This window comes from Pan troglodytes, chromosome 1, assembly GCF_028858775.2.
Source record: "Pan troglodytes isolate AG18354 chromosome 1, NHGRI_mPanTro3-v2.0_pri, whole genome shotgun sequence".
NCBI lineage: Eukaryota > Metazoa > Chordata > Mammalia > Primates > Hominidae > Pan > Pan troglodytes.
The window spans coordinates 166,406,870-166,426,854 of NC_072398.2; the positions used below are offsets into that span (position 1 = coordinate 166,406,870).

Consider the following 19,985-nt stretch of genomic DNA (forward strand, 5'->3'; position numbering starts at 1 on the left):
TGTAATTTTACAAAGTGCTTGTGTTCAACCAAAGTCTAGAAAAGTATCAGCTCAGGGTTCACTCCCAAAATTCCTTCACACATTTCGCTGGAAAGTGGGCTCCATTCAAAGCCAAGTAGACACAGTATAATTGAAGGGAGTCCTCACAGGCCACTTCCTGTTGCAAAAGATCTCTCTGTTGTCAGGTATCTTTAAAATTTGTTGAAGGAGGTTCATTGTATTGCTTATCTGTACATTCTCTGATTGTTCAGCTTTACCTTCAGAACTGCTTTGGTTTTCCAATATCCACCCCAAGCAGTTCTTGGCTCTGTCAACTACTCCTGGTCAGGAGAGAATACTGCATCTTCAGCATTCAGTGGAGAGGTCCCACCTCTGAAGGAGGAACATTCTCTCCTACTAATCTGCTTACTTGGTGTGTATTTTTCTAGGGGTACAGTTAAGGTCTCATGGATGTTCAACTAACTAAATGAGAAGTTCCTAAAGGACAGAAACTACATTTTATGCTTGATTGTATTAACAAAAAGGTTGACCACTGGGTTTTACCAAATTAGATGGCCTCTGTCCCAGACCTGAACACTTATCTCAACATATTCAAAATGGAAATCACTGTCTTTACTCCCAAACTTAATGCACACATGTGTGTTCTTGGCTTTTTGGCTAATATCAAGTGCAATGTATGCATGTGTGTATGTATGTCTGACCATTCTCACAAGTCAGCTTCAACAGCATGGCTGCATCTTACCATCTCATATATACGGATGTGATACAATTTTCCTAACTAATCCTCTATTGCTAGAAATTTAGAGTATTTATAATTTTCTCTATTCTAAATGGTACTGCGGTATTTTTCTTTACATGTTTATATTATATATATTTTTGTGATGTTCCTCCTAATGGCCAAATCAAGTAAGAGGCATATTTCTGAAGTTCATAAAATCATTTCCAATACAACCTATCTGGTATAGTTCTCTGCTTTGAGGAACCACAATACCTCTCTGCTATGTCACATTTTGCCCTATTAATTATGCTCAATATTTGCCACTCCACACCCAGTAACTTATACATTTCTAGAGAGTAGACACCCTCTTACTCATTCCTATATCAATTTAAATCAATTCAGATTCCAACAAATAGTATAAAAATTAAATACAATGGCCAGGTGCTAGGGGTAATAAAAGATGAGGTGTAATTCCTGCCCAGAACAGAAGGGGAGGCCAACTCACAACAAGGTCTGATACATTAAGTTCTACACTATATAGAGATGTATGGAAATTACTATGGGAATAAAGATGAGAGAGCAATAAATTCTTCCAGGGACAAAAGGGAATAAGGAGAGGAAAGAAAGAGGTAATTGGAAGCTATGAAGAAAGGGCAATTGTTGAGTTGCTCCTTGAAACATTCATAGAAATTCACCAGGTGGGCAAGTGACTTCACCAGTAGCAGCCAGCCAATTCAAGTTTCAGGTTTTTTCCCCTCTAGAGCACTAGTTCTACTTAGGAATTTATGAAGATCCTCAATGTGCTAAGCCAGGGTTTTTCAACCTTGGCACTACTGTCATTTTGGGCAAGGTAATTCTTTGTCTTGGGGAGCTGTCCTGAATGTTATAGGATGTGTAGCAGTATCCCTGGACTCTACTCACAAGATGCCAGGAGCTTTCTTCCAGCCTTTTAAGTTGTGACAACTGAAAATGCGTCCAGACATTGCCACATGTCTTTCCCTAGGAGAAAAATGCATAAATCTAGCTCTAAGAACTTCTCCTTACCTTACTATCTGTTCTTCCTGCCCTGAAAATGGTTTCTTCTTTGGGCCTAAAACCCAACTGGACCCTCATTTTATTTTTAGATAGTGGTAAGGTTGTCAAAACATTAAGTTACAGGTGCCCCACTATAAAAGATAATCTTTGATTATACCTAATATGGCTTGGCTGTGTCCCCACCTAAATCTCATCTTGAATTGTAGCTCCCATAATCCCCACATATCATGGGAAGGACCCAGTGGGAGATGATTGAATCGGTGGGTGGGTTTTCCTGTGCTGTTCTCGTGACAGTGAGTAAGTTTCATGAGATCTGACGGTTTTATAAAGGGCAGCTCCCCTGTACACACTCTTTCCTGCCACCATATAAGATGTGTCTTTGCTCCTCCTTCACTTTCCGCCATGATTGTGAGGTCTCCCCAGCCATGTGGAACTGTAAGTCCACTAAATCTCTTTTCCTTTATAAATTACCCAGTCTCAAGTATGTCTTTGTTAGTGGTGTGAGAAGGAACTAATACCTAACAAAAATTGAAATGTTCACTCTGATATGAAGGTATACAAATATGCAATATTACAGCTAATACTTGTTTAGAACATTACAGTTTACAAACTACTTTCACGTTTGATTTCACTGAAATGTTCACAACATCCTGGAGTATTAGTTATTGTTCTCATTCCAGAAATAAAGACAGGGTTGCTCGAAGACACCAAATATCCAAAGACCATGTGGGTATTGAGTGTTAGGGGTAGAATTCCTATCCAGACAGTCTCTTTCCAAATTATATATGCTTTCCATTTAGTTTAGAGAACAACTAGTATGAGTTTCTTCAGGCCACAGACAGGGTAAGCCAGACAAAGTCACATCTTAACATCATATAAATGGAGAAATAAAATGACTTGAGGATGCCCTGCTACCTAAAAGCCCAGCAAGAAATCATAATAAGTAAAAACTTGCTTATGGAAACAAAGCATCATTTAACCACCAAAAACCATTATATCCATCCTTTGCCTAGCCGCAAGAGCACTTGTCATGCAAAGAGAGGAATAATAAATACTAATTTTCATTTACACTCATATTTTAAAAACATATTAACATCTTTTATTTATTCTAAGTAGCACTAGAAAATTGGTATAAGATTATTTTCCACATTGGTAGAAAACTGAGCATAAAAATAAACATTAAGTAACTTGATGAAGGACACACAGCTAATTAAAGACCAAGTCAAACTTAAAACTAAGCTCTTTGCACCTCCAGATAAGTGTTCTTTCCACTACAATTTCCAGCATCCCATAGCCCTATACCCCTCCAGATATAAGTATCACTAGGCCAATAAATAAAAATATCCTCAATCATGCAGATACAAACCTGTTTCAATATGATCTGAAACCACATTTCCCATAGGAGTTTTAAAGATAGTATCTACTAAAGGAATGGGAATTTTTGGTTACTCTTTTAAAGACAAAAGGCACTCCCTTAAATTAAGCAAGTGACATGGCTTAATAGTTGACTCATGACAAAGCATTTCCAATTTTCTAGATTTAGATTCTGTACTCAAATAAATAGTTGATACTCCTCAACTTGCATTTCATCAGGAGAAAAAGGTGAGTAGGGAGGGTCCAGGAATTTCCTGGCTATAGAACACTGAATCACATTTTCTTTAAAAATCACTTATCTAAAGATAAAGGGCTTATCTTAAATAGTGGGAAATAAGCTACACAATTTGCAATAAATAAACACAGGTATTTTGAATATGAAATGAAATGTATAAGCAATTCAATGTCTGGTTTATACAACAACAAAAAGTTTTAAAGTCTTACTCCATCATGGAAGGTGGGATAGTACAGCAGTCTTGAATTGCAGTTAGGGGAGAGGTTAGGTGAGCCGTATAGGATGCTTCTACAACTTGCTTGTTCCGATTGACCACATCCAAGTAACGGTTGAACTTCTCTCGGATTTTTTTGGCTAGCTGTGGGATGACAGTGAGCAAAATAAATCGAAAGTCCAAGACAATAACTCATTGTATTTTTTTCTAATAAACTAGTAATTTGTGTCACAAGCTGCATATATTAAAATTCAAGTAAAGCAAACAACACACACCCAAGTCATATTCCACTGTGTGGGTTGAGATAAAAATTGCACAATGCCCAGAAGTCATAGAAGGATACTCAGACGACAGTAAAATTATATCTTCTTGTAATAGATGACGGCACGTTAAATAGAACAATACCTATCCATAAAATGCCTTGCTGGAAAAAGGAAAACAAAGACTGTTGACATTATTGTCAGCGTGACAGTGGGCATTGTGTGTTACAGAGCAACGACAATGACTGGGAGAATAAAGAGGAGAGACATTATCTGTTACTTGTGGTTCTGGGTTCACAGTTTTTCAAGGGGGATAATAACAGAAGGAAAGGAAACAACATTCAGTGTCTCCTGCTACACAGTCCCAGGGGACACCATTCTCAGTCTTCCATGTGAATGGCAATTCCTTGGAGTTGTACAATCCATATAAATGAAATGCACACTTAGAAATATACTTGTGTTTGGTCTGCTACACCTTTAAGATGAACAAATGTCTTTCTTAACTGCTGTGAACAGAACACTTCATCATGATTTACTTTCATGCAGGAATAATAAAAGCAAATTGGTGAGCATACTGCTTTTTCCTCCATTGTTCCCATCAAATACCACAGCTTCATCACAGATCTCCAAGGAAAACTGTGTTGTTTTTTCTTCCCCTTAAACAAAATGTTACCCCAACGAAATGACTGATAGAATTATAGCTAATTGGTTTTGTAGTGCTATTCATTATCATCACACTGGAGGAAAACTAATCATCTCCTTTGGGTCATGCGTCTCACACAATCCAATAGCTTCCAGGCTGAGAACATGGAGTCAAATCAAAATATCTTCATTTGTTATTTTCAAGCCAATTTTAAATCTTGATTTTGTTCCAGGGATATTCTATAGCTTTCAGGGTCTCAATTAAATAACTGAGGTTCTCTGCCTTGCTAGAAATTATATAAACTATAAAGTTTAGAAAAACTTCCAGACATAACAAAGGGATATGAGTATAATGTTTAATTGGATAATGGGTTGTCCAAATTCATTTTATCATTTTCAAAGGAGGAGTTGTGGGTCTTGGAAATTTACAAAATGACTCACAATACTCCCTGACCTAGACTTCTTACTATTAAAATAAAGTAGGTTTTCCTCATTGAGGTCATTGAATTAAAACACATAAACCCAGTTTAATTTAGACAACTGTTGGTTCTGCCACCCTCAGGGGATATTTGGAGAAAATTTTGATCGTCACAACTTGGTGGAGAATGCTGCAGAGTAGATAGATAGAGGCCAGGGATTCTCCTAAACATCCTACAATGCACAGGACAGCACCCCAAAACCAAGAATTATCTGGTTCAAATGTCACTAATGGCCCAGATGAGAAACCTTGAAACCTCAATTGATTGCTTTTTTAACAGGTGTTGGAAAATCACTTTTTAAGCAAAAAATTCACATTTTATTAAGGATATTAATATAACCCTTTCAGGGGTCCTCTAAAAATCTTTAGCAGTATCCTCTGACTGCAGTCAAATAATTATTAACCAGACGTTTTATTTAAGGGCTATTCTTGGGTATGATTCTGACCAATTTATTTTTTCTTTTCCAACTTTTATTTTAGGTTCGGGGGTACCTGAGCACATTTGTTACATGGATAAATTGCACGTTACTAGGGTTTGCTGTACAAATGATTTTGTCACCCAGAAAAACTTTGATTTAGAGAAAAATCAGTAAATTATCCCAATTTGTAATTCAGTCAATAAGTTCCAAACTGTTCTTCTATTTGAATTCTCCACCCATCCAAAATGATAACTTATCAGGGAAAAAAAATCCTGTACATTTCAACAACTGCAATTTTTTTCATTCTTTGTTTTTCCTTCCCCAAAGCAGTATTAAACAGGCCATCACATGTGGCCTAGATATGGAGAGAGGACTATTCACTCATTATCAAACGTGTTAACGTGGTTTTTAAACAGCAGCTTGCAACTAATCTAACAACCCTCTTTTCCTAGACTTTCACATTCAGTGGGCAGTAGAGGGTGTCAGAGCAATAGGCCCAGCTTGAAAACATTATATTTTCATAATGCCCTGCATAAGCCATCTCATAACACACATTAAATTTGATGCTGTTTTTTTTTTTTTAACATCTGGCTATCTCATGAGACTACAAGCACTGTTAGGACATACAGTCTCGTGAGATAGCCAGATGTTAAAAGATAACATACGATATATGTTTTTGTTCACCACTGTATCTTCAGGCTCTAGCACACTGCCTGGCATTATAGACATAGAAAAAATATTTAATGAAGTGATAAAGATTTTTAAAATTCATTCCTGAGAGTCATCAACCTTATCTTCTGTTCTAATAATCAACTCTTTTAAAACATACTTATTTTTAAAATATACAACAATATGTATTTCTGGAAGCTCCATCAAGAAGCAAGTTCTACCTTTTCTTTATAGGTTCTGACTTCTGATAAAGTAAATATCATTAATTTCCCACATAGGAGTATTAAGAGTGTATAGTCCTTTATTGCCCTTGGGAATAAATGTTTTGTAACATAATGAACATAAGATGTAATTAAAAGAACTAAATTTTGAAATATCTTCACAAATTCACTTTAAAATAAAAACAAAATTTGTAGTCATATGTCCTTCTCTCTCTCACACACACTCTTAATTCCACTTGAGAAATACCCAAGGGTTTCTTCTACACATTTGGAGGATTCTAACTTTAAAGAGTCAGATCTAGCTAAACTCAAGATATTCCAATCTGGTCCACTGCCTCTTTCTACATAGGCCATGAGCTAAGAATGATTCTTACACTTTTAAATGTTTTTTAAAGGAGAATATTTTTAATATTTAGTAGTTACATGAAATTCTAATTTTACCGTTAATATTTATTGGAACATGATCATTTGTTTACATATTGTTTACGGCTGCTTTCATTTTACAATGGCAGATTAAGTAGCTGCAAGAGTCTGTATGGCCTGCTTTGCTATAGGTAGAAGCCAGCAGCCCTAATTTATCCCCAGATGGAAACATAATCCCAGTGTGGTGCCATAATCCTAGTGTAGTGGTTTTATAGAAATTTCCTACAAATTCTTTAACAGGTCTACCCTTTGGCAGGTGGGGTCTACATGTCCCCCTGTCCCCACTGCTTAAATCTGGGTAGGCTTATGATGGCTTCTACTAGTGGAGTACAGAGAAAGTGATACTACGTGACTCCTAAAGCTAGGTCATAAAAGGACATGCCTGTCTCTTGGAACGCTTACTCTTGGTAGCTGTCAGCTACGCAGCTGTAAGAAGTCCAAGACACATGGAGAGGCCACAGTCAGTGCTTAGTTGGCAGCTCCCCAGCTTAGCATGTCTTCCAAGTCATCCCAGCCCAAGCTGTGGCATGAACCAAGAAACTTCCAGATAATTTCAGCCCCCAGAGTAGCCCCTTGATGAAGCCATGGACATCATGAAGCAGAGATAAGCCATCCTTGCTGTGCCTGGTCAAAATCCTGACCCACAGAATTTGTAAGCATGTTTGTTTATGCCACTAAGTTTTGGGTGGTTTGTTATGCAACAACAGAAAACTGGAAAATGCAGGATCAGCTGAATTCCATCCTAGGATATACATATTGAAGCAGGTGAAACAAAGCTCCTAAATGTAGGCACTGCATCTAAATCATCAAAATTATCAAGATTGTACCCGGTGAGTTGTAAATCTGTTGCAAAGAGATTTCAGGGTTCTTCAGAAAATTTTAATAGCTACCAGGACCTTACAGTGTGGGTATTCTCATTTTATATCAATGAGTTAAGTGATGAGCCCAAAGCCACAAAGTAAGTGGAAGAGCCATTCACTTATACAAATTCAAAGTCTGTGTGCTCACGCACTCGCTGTGGTGCCTCAGACAAACCAAACCTAAAAGAAGCTGCAATGGTGGCTTGAAATATTAAAATATGACAAATCACACAGGCTGAGAATTCCTGTTAACATAATCAAACAAGGCAAAGAGCAGAATGTTAAAAGGTCCTCAACTCTGGGCTGGCTGTGGAACTGAATCTTCCTTGGGATTGCAGGGTGACTGGCTGATGGGAGAGCAGCCCTGGCAGAGGTGTGTTTTACTGGGGGATCAGGGTAGAATGTCTGCCTTTGCCTTCCTGGTTAGGGTGGGCCTTCAGCTGCATTCTTCATCAATAGAGACAGAAAGTACCAAGAATACAGAGTCCAAACACCTATGGCACTTCACAAAAGGTGTCAAATGCATGCTCTGTCTACTTGGATTCACAGCTGTCAGTCAGAAATTCCCCAGTCTTTCATGTAGCAACATTCTATCTTGCCTTACTAAGAAAAATGCCAACATCTGCTGAGTGCCAACTATGTACAAGTCACAATTTTAGGCCTCTCACATGCATATACCAACTTAATCCTTTAAAGGACCCTATTAGGTGCACACTTCCATTTTCCAGAAGTAGACACTAAGGGGTAATTTGCTCAAGGTTACAAAGCTAGTAAGTGGTAGGGCTGGGATTCAAACCCATATTCCGACTTCAGAGCCCAAACCTTCAACCTTTACTCAACATTGCTTCTCTTTGTAATATGGAGATCAACCCTCTCCCCACATTTCTTTTCAAATCAATTTTAACAAATGTTGTGAAATGCTTGGCAGGATACCATAAGCTATGCACAGTCTCATTACTTTATAATAAGAATTAGATTTTTAAAAATTAATATGATTTCTAATAATATCCTTCAAAATTCCTATGAAAATCAAGTACTTTGAAGAAGTTTAGAATTATTAAATTTTACCACAAATATAAAAAAGGGGCCAGGAGCAGGGGCTCACACCTGTAATCCCAACACTTTGGGAGGCTGAGGCAGGTGGATCACTTGAGCCCAAGAGTTCAAGACCAGTCTGGGCAACATAGCGGGACACTGTCTCTTCCAAAAAATACAAAAAATTAGCCAAGAATATTGGTGTGCATCTGTAGTCCCAGCTACCCAGAGGGCTGAGGCGGGAGGATCACCTGAGCCCAGGATGTTGCGGCTGCAGTGAGCCTTGATCATGCCACTGCACTCCGCCCTATGATACCCCATCCCCACCTCCCAAGAAAGAGGTGGGGATATGATCAAACTTGTTATAAAGAATTCTAAAAAAACAAACAAACAAACAAACAAACCCACCAAAACCTAATATTACCTGAGTACCATGGAATAAATTACATTAAACTATTTTAAATTGTTCAAATTACTCAAGGGGTTTTTGTTGGTTTTCCACCTGGCAAGAGAACAGAGTGCTAGTATTGTTCCTTTTCTTCAGAATTCAGTATTTTCCTAAAGAATTTCACCTTGACTATGTACCATTATAGGATAGTAAGAGAACACTGTGATGCCCCGTTTACAAGTGAAGAAACTGAGGCATATGGAGCATACAAGTCTCTTGACTACTGGGGGTGCTCTTGCCTCCCTCCACCTCACTGCCTGAGAGGAGCTCCCTGTGTGCTTCTGACGAGGAATGTGATGGTGACACACTATGGAAACCTCATCTTGTGCTCCACTATCGCGTCTTTTTTTTTTTTTTTCCTCCCTCTAAAAGGAATCTCTTTTAGCACGCCAACCAAACCCAGGCTGCTCAGCAAGCGTAACAGAACCTCACAGTAAAGACAGCCCACAGAGAGGTTAATCCTGAATGTATCCAATAAACTGAAGAGGACCGAAGGGCCAATGTCGACCCTTCCAAAAGGCCAGACAGATTCTGGGTCTGTATCCTGCCATGATCCCTGCAGACAGAAGAAAACAAAGACATTCTCAACAGAAAGCTACAGGTGGACCCACAATCCTCCTCAGTGTAATTAAAAACATTTTTCTTTCCGCAGCTCAGCTTTCATCTTTTATCCTTCTTTATCCTTTCCCCTTCATCCCCTAAGGGGTTCCTGAATACGGATGATACAACAGGACTAAAACCATCTTGTCATCTTTTGGGTCAATTCTTAGGCTAGCCAACATCCAGCCATGGGTCAAATGATCAGTAGGTAGCGTGCGGTCCCCATGGGAACGGATTCTAATTTGTCATTATCTCCAGTGACAACGTTTCATCACAACATCAATGAATTTCTTTCTTGCTGAATTTCTTTTCCCTTAATTTTCCCATAGACATTTCTGTCATTTGCATACTTCCCCAGAGCCCTTTTTTAAAAGCTCTTTTTACCTTAGCTTTATACTTCAGAAGATTGGGGGTGGGGTGGGCACATAGTTAGAAAAAGGTAAAAGAAAACAAAAATGCAAAGGCATAGTGGGTACTTTATTTATGTCTGCTTCCTAAAAGGAAGGGCCGGAAGGAGTTTTGAATGTTAGGGAAAGCTTTATTTAAAATATGTAACAATGAAGCTGACAGGCACAGACAGGAAATATATCCTAGGGGACTGAAGATTCATAGCAAAATTCCTATTGAACCTAGAAAAGTTTAACATTTGACATTCAAAAACCTTTGTGCCATGGTAAGAATTTAATAGTTGATCCTTATTTCCTTCAGCTCTAGCCTTACTACTAAAGAATAAACCTTGCATTTTGTTTTCTAGTAAGTTTCAGGGTTTAGTTATTTGAATGTATGTGACATAAAAATAATTTTAAGCACAAATATTTAACATCTCTGAACATCACACCATTGCATTCTGAAGTTCTTCATAGAAAATATTCTCATTGTTTCATGTTGCACATCATATACAGGATATAAGAAATGCTCTAGCTCTCTGCTATTCTTTCTATTAGTAATAGTCATAATGGTTCAGACAGACATAGAGCTCTCTCGCTTATTAGCTGGGAATTTGGGCAAATTCCTTGACTTCCCTTAGCATCAGTTCCTCATGAGTAAAACAGAAATAATATCCCTTAAACGACTTATTGTGATGTTCAAATGAAACACAGTGAATATACAAAGGCTAGGACAAATACAAGGGATTATTCTTACTATCATAGTGGACAGTCTCTGGCCTAGAAAGGTAGTAGTAACTGGGGAAATATTGTGGGGTCTAAATTTTCTAACAACAGAGCTAGAAGTAAAAGGATAAAGCTATAAGTAATAAACTGAATGTTAACTAACCATTTTATTCATTTAACTCATCCACATGGTTAATTCTACATGGGAAATCTGGCACAAGGTCTTGTGGGGGAAAGCATTTTTTCTTAGATTAAAAGCAAAATGGCACAGAGGGCTGTAGTCAAAGAAGTTTCAGTTAAATTCAGCTGTCATTTACTAGCTGAAGGAGACGAGGCAAGTTATTTTTCTAAGCCTCAACTTAATTACCTCTAAATTGGATATAATAATAGTTGCTTTGTGATGTTGCTTGAGAACTAAGTGGGATAAAGTTTGTAAAGTACTTAGCAGAGTATCCAATGTATTATAAGTGCCAAATAAATGGTAGTGGCTGTTTACTATTACTATTATTGTAATGGTTATTATTGTTTGAGGAACTTAACAATGGCTGGGTACAAATGGAGAATCCAAAGAACATTCTCTGTGCGTGGAGAAGGGTGAGTAGTCAACACAGTCAGGATAGATGTGTTGGCAGTAGGCCATGACCTTACTACAGCTGTCAGTGACTCTTCTAAAGCACTGTGTCATACAGGATAGGTAATTACAGTCTCGGGCAGCTCAGACTTTTTCTGGGATCCTCTTTTAAGACTCTAATAATGACCTTACTCTTGTGTTGTTGCATTTCACCATTTTCAAAGCGTTTTTACCTGAAGTGTCTCATTTGTGCCTTATAACAACCCTGGGAGCTAGGCGGAGCAGATATTCTCTCTGTCCCAGTTTTACAATCAAGGAAATCGAGGCTCAGTGGTTTGCCCAAGCTCGTGCTGAGTAAAGGTAGAAAACAAAAAGACCATTTCTTCTAATCTCCAGCTCAATTCTCTTTCTGCTAACAAGCTCCCTCAAATTGAAGAAAAATGTGAACTCTCCCAGATCAAATTATCTAAATTCTACTCATTCCTTCTGGTTCCAGCCCAATTTCAACCTCTTTGAAGCCTTCTCTGTCCTTTTCCAAAATTTCCTAGGACTCGCCATTTGTTCCTCTCACTTTCTGCTTCACACTGTTCTTGTTCTTACCTCATTTGAAGACCCTGTTTATCCCAACAAACCAATAACACAACAATAATTAGAACTAATTGATTGCTCATAATGTTTAGGGCACTGTGTGACATGTGACTTTACCTGATGCCTTTTAATCTTCACAACAGCCCTTGGTAATCATCTTATGGTATTTTTACAGGTGATTCCAATGGACTGACTTACCCAAGGTCACAAAGCTAATAAACAGAATAATTAGATCACATTCATCCTCTTGAACCACTGCACTGTGCATTTTTATTTGTTGCCTGGCACATAGAAGAGACTTAAAGATGTTAATGTCACATGCCCCCACACAATATACCATTATTTGCCATATTGAAAAGATCTTCCTCTGAGTGTAGACAAAGGCAGATAACCTATGACTATTACTCATATCTGGTTCAAGCCAATCAGAAGCTTCAGGGCCTCTCCAGTTCCCTATCTTGATCTGCTTCCTAGGTAATATCAGCTGCTCTAAAGCAAGTCTTGCTGTCTTAGCTCCAACTATTCTACAAATACTATAGAGTGGCATAAACAACAAATATTTATTTCTCATAGTTCTGTAAAGTGGGAAGTCAAAGATCAAGATGACAGCAGATTCAGTGTGTGGTGAGGGCCCTCCTTCCTAGCTTGCAGATGGCAACCTTCTGGTATCCACACATGGCAGACAGAGTGTCTGTCTCTTCCTCATCTTATATAGAGTACTCTAGTGTTTCTGTCTCTTCTTACAAAAGCTTAAATCCCATCATGGGGGCTCCACCCTCATGGCCTCATCTAACCCTAATTACCTCCCAAAGGCCCCACCTCCAAATACCATCACATTGGGGGTTAGGGCTTCAGCATATGAATTTGGGGAAGACACAAACATTCAGTCCATACTTGCCCCCAAAAGAGCACCTGTTCAGAAAGGTATACTGATAGCAACTGGCCGCTGTCATGATATGGCTGCTCATCACCACTAGTTTGGGCCTCATGAAATTACTCAGTAGGACAGAGCCTGGGCATGGCAGGCAACGATACAGGACAAGATAGATGAAGACCTGGAGATGCAGTAGGGCCAGTCTGAATTTCCACTGGCCTGTGGAGACTTCAGGGTAGTCTGACAGATGTGAGGGAATAGCCCATCCAACAGAGAAGCAGGGCAGCTGCTGACAGACGATCTGCAGGTGGACCAGAAAGATTTATGTGCAAGGCTGTCTGGGCTCCAGGGTCACATACCCTGATCCTGCGAGAGGTGGGGCCTCTGTGCTGAGCTGGGAGGAGTACAATGGAAAAAACAGGAGGCAAGTGCTGACATGCCAGAGAACAGCGGGAGGCTGAGCCCTGGGAAACAGTTGAGACCAGCAGCTTAGCTTCTTTCTTCATGCAAAATGAATATTTGCTTTAAAGGTTATATTGGGGTTGGTTTGGATAACAGTTTGTGTTGGGTATTGCAGGAGAGTCACTGCAATACACACCCAAGCCTCCCAAAAGCCAAGGTTATCAACTCAAGGGCTCAATGGACTCTTGCCCTGTTTTTCACCCCACTCTACCCTTAACAACCAGATCATAACAAAAGAAACAAAGGGAAAGGCAGGCTTTAACCCACTTCTCCTCACTTCACTCTGTAACAGGAGCCCCTGACCCGAGATTCTTTTACATCTGAAATAAGCCCAGGCCTTGAAAGTTTACCGTCTATTCCTTCACAAGGAAAAAGAAGTTCCATCTATTCTTGACCTTAGAAAAAAAATCGAGAAGCTGAGAATTGGGAAGAGGAGAGAGCAGGAGCCACAGAATAATCTCCAACATTTTACGTCACAACTTTTTGTGTAGAATATTAATCACGAGGGAAAGGGGGAAAATACTATGGGTTCGTGAACTTGGGAATTCTCTGGTGGCCTGTGAAAGACCAGGCTTTCTACACTCAACTGTAGAAAAGAAAAGCAAACCCAGTCACTTCCTACATAAAACTCTTACTTGAAGAACAAATATCTGTGCATAACTTATAAACACTAAGTGTAACATAGACGCATTTCAAATAAAAGGGAGGCCGCTAGACAATGGGGATGGATAGGTCAGAAAGGCTCTGGGAACCTGAAATTTTACAGAGCCCAGACTCTCTTCTCCAGACCCAATGCAAATAATATCTTGTCACAAACCAACCTTGTGTGTGACCTGGGCCAGGGCCTAGCACACGATGCAGAAACTCAGAAAAATGTTTGCTGCATAAATGAAGGACGAAACCTGACCTACCCTCCCGTTAGAGGATAACTGACCACAGCATGTTAGGGTTCTTCAAGGGCTCCTTTGAGAGAATATCGATCAAACATTTGCCAGCAAGCGTCAATTAGCTCAGCAGTGGAGTGGAAAGATGACACTGGCAAGGAAACAAGTATCTGTTACCACTAAGCACTTCCTTACCCTCACACTGGCCAAGTACTTACTGAATCCAAGTCCTGGGATGACAATCTTGAGACACAATGACCTTCTCTAAAATTTTTAAAAATCTAGATGTTTCTATTTCCCCTTTTAAAATAATATTAACTTAGCATGCCTTTCGAATGAAATATATCATTGTGCCATTTTAAGATTTCATTGATACTATGAGCTCAATTACAGTAATTGCAAGGTCTCTCCCTCCTAGTGCCTCATTTAAAAAGATGATTGCAAGACACAGCCTCATGTGCAGTGGAGTTCTATATTTAGAGTAACAAATTTGTACAAAGTAAATTCCTTTTAAAACTAAGGAAAGAAAAACAGTACAAAAGGAAGCATCTTATGAATGTTTGATTTCTCCAATTGTTAAAGACTGGCCTTGAGTATCCACATTACCTGAGTCTTGAGTATGACGTGGCATTAGGAGGCAGGAGCACTTTCTCTCCTGGTCCTACCTTTGAACAATGAAGCCAGTTGTAATGCGCTAATATCACTCAATAGAGAAAAGGCCTTTCTAGGCTTCAGTTTCAAGATACTTTAGCAGTGGCAAAGCAACTCCTGAGATTTTGGGGTCTTTACAATGCAGGCATATAGCTGTAAGTGTTGATCCAGAGGTACAAGTTTTTTTTTAATATCATTGGGAAAAAATTTTTTTAAGCCAACAATAACAGCACCCTCACCCCCGCCCGCCCCCCACAACTTAGATGAGGTGCAAATGTTGGGTGCTGCTGGAAAGTACATTGCCTGCTATTAAGACTTGCTAGAAACAACAACAAAAAGAAATGTTTCCCGTATGGGTTTCCAACCAGAGGAATGAGGATATTTGCCTGAACCGCAACAATTTTATTATATCCTTCTCTGAACTATTCTGTGTGTTCCCTTGCCAAGCTGCATCTAATATCACTCTCTAAGTCACAGTTGGATTTAGGAAGGTCTTCTCATCCCCTATCTGATGACAGGGCGAACTGCAAACAGAAGAACTGGCGCATGCCTGCTTTCTATTGGCTGTTTGGCTGCAGGATTCACCGCTAACACCTTCCTTTAGAGGCTGGTGCCATGGTAGGCCTGACATGCATGTCAGCGGATGTGACAGTGACACTTCCTGATGACTCCGCAGCATGTAAAAGGACTAAACTAATGGCTGCTTAAGTGACACCCAGTGTGAATGCCCATGAACAGCTATTTCAACATGATCCCTACTTCCCCAGAGTCTTTTAATATTAAAATAAAGCTATAGTTCTTGGCAGGTTTCCAGTTTTACCACACCACATGTTATTTCATGGGTCCAGATTTTCAAAGCATTTACTGAATTCAGGGGTTCCTGATATGAGCAGTAATTAATTCCTTCACATCATTACCAAAATATTTCCTATTGCACCATGGGATATGTTAGGGATGAGTGGCCCCTGTTCTTGAGTTGCTCGCCAGGTTTTATAATATGTTCTCAGATGAGTTTATGTTTACTCATTCTGCCAGTACAGATAATTTGAGGTTATTTTATTTTTCAGTGGGTGCGGCCGTTTTAGGTGGAGGATGGAGTCAGGTAGGGCTGGGGTAGGGAGAGGGCTGGAGAAGTCTTGGCTGTTCCCTTAGCAGCATTTCCAAATACGATTCAACCTTGAGATATTGGAAATGCATGTAAAATGGGCTTACTTGTTTCCATTTTTAGTGGAATGTTCATTTCTCATGATACAGGCTTGCTGGCCTTTAAAATGAGGACTTGGACTCAGTCTATTCCCTTCTAGTTAAATGAAGTTTGACTATTTGAGTAAAAAGCCCAGATCCATGTTTTTTTCAAGGGTCTGCTTCACTGAAAGAAGACATCTGCACATACATAGATCGCAGAGCTATGTGAAAAGCTGACTTTTATAAAACTAAACTAATGGCTGCTTACGTAACACCCAGTGTGTTTCCTTCAGCTGGAACACAGAGAGAGGCACACCAGAGTGGGAGCTTACATGTCTCTTCCTGCCCTGCCGCAAGGCCCCCCCTGCTCCTCTCCAGCTGGGCCTGCCTGCAACACCCATTCCCCCTAAAGAAGCAGTACCAGTCCCTTCATTTGTTTCCTTAGAGTGGGAACACAAACTATGAGAATCAAGGGAATGAGGAAATGGACTAATCTGTGGTTTTGCTCAAACAACACTACCACTAAAAAAAACCTGTAACCAGAATTTCCAAGACTTAAATGTGTGTGGTGGTGGTGTAACCAGATTCCAAGACTTAAATGTGTGTGTGATGGTGAGAGATTTAAATATTCTATTTTCTATAGATGGCATAGGTGTATATTTTTAAATTTGTATATTTGTGTGTGTTTATCTTTTTATTTGTATTTCTATTTTTACAAATATAAAAATACTGTGCATAAGGCTGGGCGTGGTGGGTCATGCCTGTAATCCCAGCACTTCGGGAGGCTGAGGTGGGTGGATCACCTGATGTCGGGAGTTCGAGACCAGCATGACCAACACAGAGAGACCCCATCTCTACTAAAAATAAAAAATTAGCCGGGTGTGGTGGCGCATGCCTGTAATCCCAGCTACTCGGGAGGCTGAGGCAGGAAAATCGTTTGAATCCAGGAGGCGGAGGTTGTGGTGAGATGAGATCACGCCATTGCACTCCAGCTTGGGCAAGAAGAGTGAAACTCCATCTCAAAACAAACAAACAAACAAAAAACCCCAAAAAACTGTACATACAAAGAGTAAATATGTGCCTGGCGTACAATTAATAACTGTAAACAATAGATATATACTGCTTTTGTGTGTACATGGTTAATACAATACATAAAACATGTGCATACACAGGGTGTGTGCATGAGTGTATGTAAGCAGGATTATCTCAGCTTACCTCAACACCAGGCACATACATTGACTAATGTACTATACATACCCCTGAAGTCAATGGGTCTGTATTTAGTACAGAAATTTAAGCTTTCATGCATGCATTCACATATATTTCAACTTGCAAATATATATATAAGAATACAGAACAGAGGTTACATGTATGTTTTCCTTAAAATAGAAACAAGATGGCTCCAAATCCCAAATGGGGGGTGGGGAGATGGGGAGCTGTCAGGTGGCTTCCTCTCTCTGTGCCCATCTCATTTTTTCCTAGCTGAACAGTACTCCAAGCATCCTGACTATTGTCCAGGCTTCATATGGGAAGAGAGATCCGGGAGTTCTGAGAGGTATCTAAGGGTTGCTATATCCTCCAGGGAAACCATACTAACAGAAGCTTACCAACCACAGTTCTACACTAAGAATGCCAAGTTGTTATCAGCTTCTCCCGTGTGACAGAAAGGAAGCTCACAATGTCACGCTTTCATCCCACAAACTGGTCCAACAGCTGCAGTTTTTCACTCACTCAATTAGCTAAAAGTTCTTATTTAGAAGGTACTTACTTTAAAACAAAACAAAACAAAACCCCAATAGCCCAACAGAAATTCCATGAGGATACAAATTATAACCAACTGTCTTAAGGTTATGTTAATAATGGAATAATGATGAATTGGGAAGAAAGACAAAAGAGTCATCAAGGACTTCACTTATTTTTATGTCTTGTTTATGTTCCTGCAGGATGATCCATTAGTAATATAATGCGCTTCCTCCTAAGGCTCCAGTTATATCCTTGTGATTTATGAGAGCTAAAAGCTCGTCGCTAACAGCACAGAAGGCACCCTCCACCGTTGTTTTACCCCTGACAACTGAGCATTTAAACTCGCTTTTCCTCATTTAGCAGCTAAGTTTTCATCATAGTACTTACATTGTTTAGACATATTATTTATCTTATATCAGCTGATGTAAGACTCTCAAGAGAAAATAAACCACCTCCATTTAAAAATTGAAAATGTACAGATGAATTTGCAGCAGAAAAAGTATGAAAAACAACACAGCATATGTTTTTAGAACATGGTTAAGAACATGGGTTTTAGAGTTAGACCACTTTGGCTAAAATCCCAATCCTATCACCTAATTCAACCATGATTCTAGGAAATTACTTAATGTCTCTGAGTCTCGATTTCCTCAAAATGAGGCAAAGAACTGTATTTGTATCAGAGGGTTGTGGCACAAATTTAATGGGATGACTTACGTGAAGCAGTGTTTGTTAAATGAATACAAACTATCATGTTGAATAAATAAAATCTTTTCCCAAATGCAACACGATTTATACGTGTACTAATTCTTGCAACCGTCTGGCATTTGTTAGGATTCTAGGGACACATACATAATTTGAACAGAAATGAAGGTAATGCCACACTAGATGAGATCCACAGTCCATCAGGGCATCACCCTCAAGAGATTAGCAAGAAATATCAAATGCATGAACAAATGCTCCTGCAATTTAACAACGTCCTTGGGATAAGCTCTTTGTTTCTCTTCCTACAATGCCAAGTATAGAATAAGTACTCAACAAATGTGTGCTGAGTTCATCACCTGCCTACCACTTACTAGAGGTATGCTTAGAATCTCTCCCTCAAAGAGATCATAATCTAGTTTATGCACTCATTCCCCAATATCTACAGAGCACTACAGTGTGAACTATTCTGTCATGGTCCCTATACTCAGGAGTTTAACTTCCACAAGAAACCTAATTTTGGCTTTTAGAGGAGGCAACACATACCATTTACTCTCTGCAATAAACATATACATACCCCAATAATATTTAATTCTAAATATTATTAGCGCTAAAAGCTCTAACATATATGTGAATATATTATCTTTTAGCTCTAATAATATTTATTTTTTTCTTGCCTCTTCCAAACTTTAAAGAGCATCCCAATTACAATATTGTTGCATGTTTTAAAAAGAAATTCAAATTCAGCTTTGCATAATTATTGCTGTAGTATAATTGTTTGTAAATCTTACCTTTAAAAAAAAAAAGTGATAGACCATTTAAAAAAAAGCCTCATTCCAAACAAATAAGATGAATTGCTGGGGGAAAACGAAAGACCATTAAAAAAAAAAAGCCTCATACTAACCTTCAATATACCAAACAAATAAGAGGAATTGCTAGGGGAAGGAGTGAGGAGGACAGAGTCTAGCCCCTTCCATTCTGTGGTAAGACAGGCAGTACCTCCCCCATACCTTGGGGGGGAAAAATTGAAAACATATAGTGGAGCACTGAATCTAAATACACTTGAATTTCAAATCAGTTCTCTAACCCCCTACTTGGGTGACCCTGGAAAGGGAATTTCTTTGTGCATAATTTTTCTTGTCAGTAAATCTGGAAGAGTTGATTTTGAGGATTATTAATTCATGCAGCAAATTTTTACTGAGCACCTGCCATATACTACATGGACAAAGTTTTAATAGTGCTGGGGGCACATCAAGAAATGGAACAGACAAAAATCCATGCCCTCATGGAGCTTCTATTCTATTAGGGAAAGATACACAATGAAAAACATAAATACATACCTATGTCCTACATGATAAACTGTAAGGAGATAAAATAGAGAAGGGGGTAAAAACTAAAGAGAGATGCAATTAATAAAATTTATAAATGAGTGGTCAAGGAAGCCCTCCCTGAGAGGTATCATTTCAGCCAAGAATAAAAGGATGTAAGGGAACCAGCAAGGGAACCAGCCAAGTTACGTGAGAAAAGATTTAATCATAGTGCTTAATTAATCATACATTCAATAAGTAATGCTGATTATTATCAC

General features: G+C 39.0%; 1 protein-coding gene across 7 annotated transcripts in view; it reads right to left on the reverse strand.

Moving 5' to 3' along the window:
- The window catches only part of CACHD1 (cache domain containing 1), a 222,582-nt gene that overhangs the window by 107,206 nt on the left and 95,391 nt on the right, over positions 1 to 19,985 (reverse strand). For 5 of the 7 annotated variants that reach the window (XM_003308173.7, XM_016919887.4, XM_063801036.1 and 2 more), the window contains one exon: positions 3,572 to 3,720. The exons of the other annotated variants lie outside the window; for them this stretch is intronic. In XM_003308173.7, the coding sequence (XP_003308221.3) occupies positions 3,572 to 3,720 (149 nt within the window). The remainder of the gene's footprint in view (positions 1 to 3,571; positions 3,721 to 19,985) is intronic. 7 annotated transcript variants of the gene reach the window in all.